The sequence below is a fragment of the Carlito syrichta genome, unplaced genomic scaffold, assembly GCF_000164805.1.
Source record: "Carlito syrichta isolate Samal-C Ts95f unplaced genomic scaffold, Tarsius_syrichta-2.0.1 Scaffold302419, whole genome shotgun sequence".
Lineage (NCBI taxonomy): Eukaryota > Metazoa > Chordata > Mammalia > Primates > Tarsiidae > Carlito > Carlito syrichta.
In genome coordinates, this window is record NW_007246515.1 from 224,593 (window position 1) to 227,521 (window position 2,929).

Below are 2,929 nucleotides of genomic sequence, written 5' to 3' on the forward strand. Positions count from 1 at the left end.
TTGCCCAGGCTGGAGTGCAGTGGCTGCTCCTGGCCACCGCAGCCTCGACCTGCTGGGCTCTCCTTCCGCCTCAGCCTTCCAAGCAGCTGGAACTACAGGCGCGTGCTATCACGCCCGGCCGATTTTTTTATTTATTGTAGAGATGAGGTCTCACCAAGTTGCCCAGGCGGGTCTTGAACCCACGGGCTCAAGCAATCCACTCACCTCAGCCTCCAGAGGCGCGGGATTACAGGCTGAGCCACCGAGCCTGGCTCAGAACATTTTTTTAATCATAGAAAGTTATATTGGTCAGCACTGCTTTAGGGTTTGTTTTTGTTTCTGAGTTGGGGGTTTCACTCTATCACCCAGGCTGGACTGTAGTGGCATGCTCACAGCTCACCACACTTTGACTTCCTGTGCTCCGGTGATCCTTCTTTCTCAGCCTCCCTAGTAGCTAGAACTATAGGCATGCACCACCACACCTGACAGGCTTTTTAAAATTTTTTGCAGAGTCTCACTACATTACCCATGCTGGTCTCAAACTCCTGGGCTCAAGCAGTCCTTCTGCCTTGACTTCTGAAAGTACTGGGATTATGGTAAGAGCTACCACTGGCCTACTTTAGCATTTACAATACAGTTGACCCTTAGACAAAGTAGGGGTCAGGGCCACCAGCCTCTCCCCAATACACAGTCAAAAATCAATACAGACCTGATGGGGTGGCTCAAGCCTGTAATCCCAGCACTTTGAGAGGCCAAGGTGAGAGAACTACCTTAGCCCACAGGTTCGAGACCAACCTGGGCAACTTGGCCAGACCTCATCTCTATAATAAATCAAAAAATTAGTTGGGCATGGTAGTGCGCACCTGTATTTCCAGCTACTCGGAAGGCTGAGACAGAAGTATTGCCTGAGTCCAGCATGTCGATGCTGGGATGGCCATGAATGTGCCACTGCACTACAACCTGGGCAACGGAGTGAGACTCCAACTCAAAAAGAAAAGAAAAGAAAAGAAAATCAATGTGGCCAGATGTGGTGGCTCATGCCTATTATCCCGGCACTTTGGGCGACCGAGGTGAGAGGATTGCCTGAGCTCACAGGTTCGAGACCAGCCTGGGCAACTTGGCGAGAACTCATCTCCTACAATAAATCAAAAACTTAGCCAGGCATGGTGGTGCATGCCTATAGTTCCAGCTACTTGGAAGGCTGAGGTAGAAGGATTGCCTGAACCCAGCTGGTCATGTCTGCGGTGGCTGTGAGTATACCACTGCACTCCAGCCTGGGCAATAGAGTGAGACTCCGTCTCCAAAAATAACAAAATTTAAAAAAAGATACCTAGCCGGGCTCGGTGGTTCAGCCTGTAATCCCGCGCCTTTGGGAGGCTGAGGTGAGTGGATTACCTGAGCCCGCGGGTTTGAGACCCACCTGAGCAGCAAGACCTCATCTCTACAATAAATCAAAAAATCAGCCAGGCGTGGTAGCGCATGCCTATAATTCCGGCTACTCGGAAAGCTGAGGCAGAAGGATCGCCAGAGCCCAGCAGGTCGAGGCTGCGGTGGCCGGGAGCGGCCACTGCACTCGTCTGGGCGACCGAGTGAGACTCCAACTCAAAAAACAAAAACAAAAAAAAATCAGCCGGGCGTGGTAGCACATGCCTGTACTTCCAGCTCCTTGGAAGGCTGAGGCGGAAGGATTGCCGGAGCCCAGCAGGTCGAGGCTGCGGTGGCCGGGAGCGGCCACTGCACTCCAGTCTGGGCAACAGAGTGAGACTCCAACTCAAAAAAAAAAAAAAAAAAATAGATACCTAAATACTTTTTCTAAATGACAAATTCCATAGGGTAAGATAATTAAGCCAAGCTTTGAGTAAGCTGCCAGCGGAACTGGTGCTGAGTGCCATGGAGGTCTAGGAGGCCGCTGGTTCTCCAAGAAAGGGCTTCTATGGGTGCACCAGAGGCCACCTGTGCAGCAGAGCCCACCTGTGCAGCAGAGCCCACCTGTGCACCAGAACCCACCCATGTGCTAGAACCCACCCATGCACTAGAACCCACCCATGCACTAGAGGCCACCCGTGCACTACAGCCCACCCAGCCAAGGCCACTAGGCAGAGTCCATGGGTGAGTCTCCAGGGTAGCTGCCTGGCACCCTTTCCTTCCACCTCCCTCCGATGTCTCTCCTGTCTCACCACTGCTTCAGGATTCTCCTGTGCCCCCCATCCCCACCCCACTCCCCGTGTGTCTGGTCGGGTCTGTTACCGTTTTTCTGAGGAAGAACTTGGAAGAACTGTGATTCAAGTTGTTTAAGAAACTTGAGGGGTTAGCTGGCACAGAATGGGTGTACTTTTGAGCCATAAGCTGAGTCACTGAGTCACTGAGTCACGTGTGTCTGTTTCAGGAGGTTTTTACTGTAAGTGTTGGAAACTTACCGCCTAAGGCTAAGGTACTTATCAAGATCACCTACATCACAGAGCTTAGCATCCAGGGCCTGGCCGCCATCTTCTTCCTGCCTGCCACTGTGGCGCCCTGGCAGCAGGACAGGGCTTTGGATGAAAACCTCCAGGTTCGTATGCTTGAGATAAGACTCTAAGAAGCATTTTTTGGGGGGATTTATGCACAAGGGGGAGAAAAAAATGTCCAAATGCAATACTTTCACCTATGTCAACCTTACTGTCATTTATGCGTTTAGACGTGTTATATCTGTAAAGTGAAAAGAATAAGGAAGCTGGGCTTGGTGGCTCAGCCTGTAATCCCGTGCTTTGGGAGGCCGAGGTGAGTGGATTGCCTGAGCCCGCAGGTTCGAGACCCACCTGGGCAACTTGGCGAGACCTCATCTCTACAATAAAATCAAAAAATTAGCCAGGCATGGTAGCCCACGCCTGTAATTCCGGCTACCCGGAAGGCTGAGGCGGAAGGATCACCGGAGCCCAGCAGGTCAAGGCTGCGGTGGCCGGGAGCGGCC

General features: G+C 52.1%; 1 protein-coding gene across 1 annotated transcript in view; it reads left to right on the forward strand.

The window, feature by feature from the left end:
- The window catches only part of PARP4 (poly(ADP-ribose) polymerase family member 4), an 81,329-nt gene that overhangs the window by 43,496 nt on the left and 34,904 nt on the right, over positions 1–2,929 (forward strand). Inside the window, 1 exon segment of the mRNA XM_008056624.2 lies at positions 2,366–2,530. Coding sequence (XP_008054815.1) covers positions 2,366–2,530 — 165 coding nt within the window.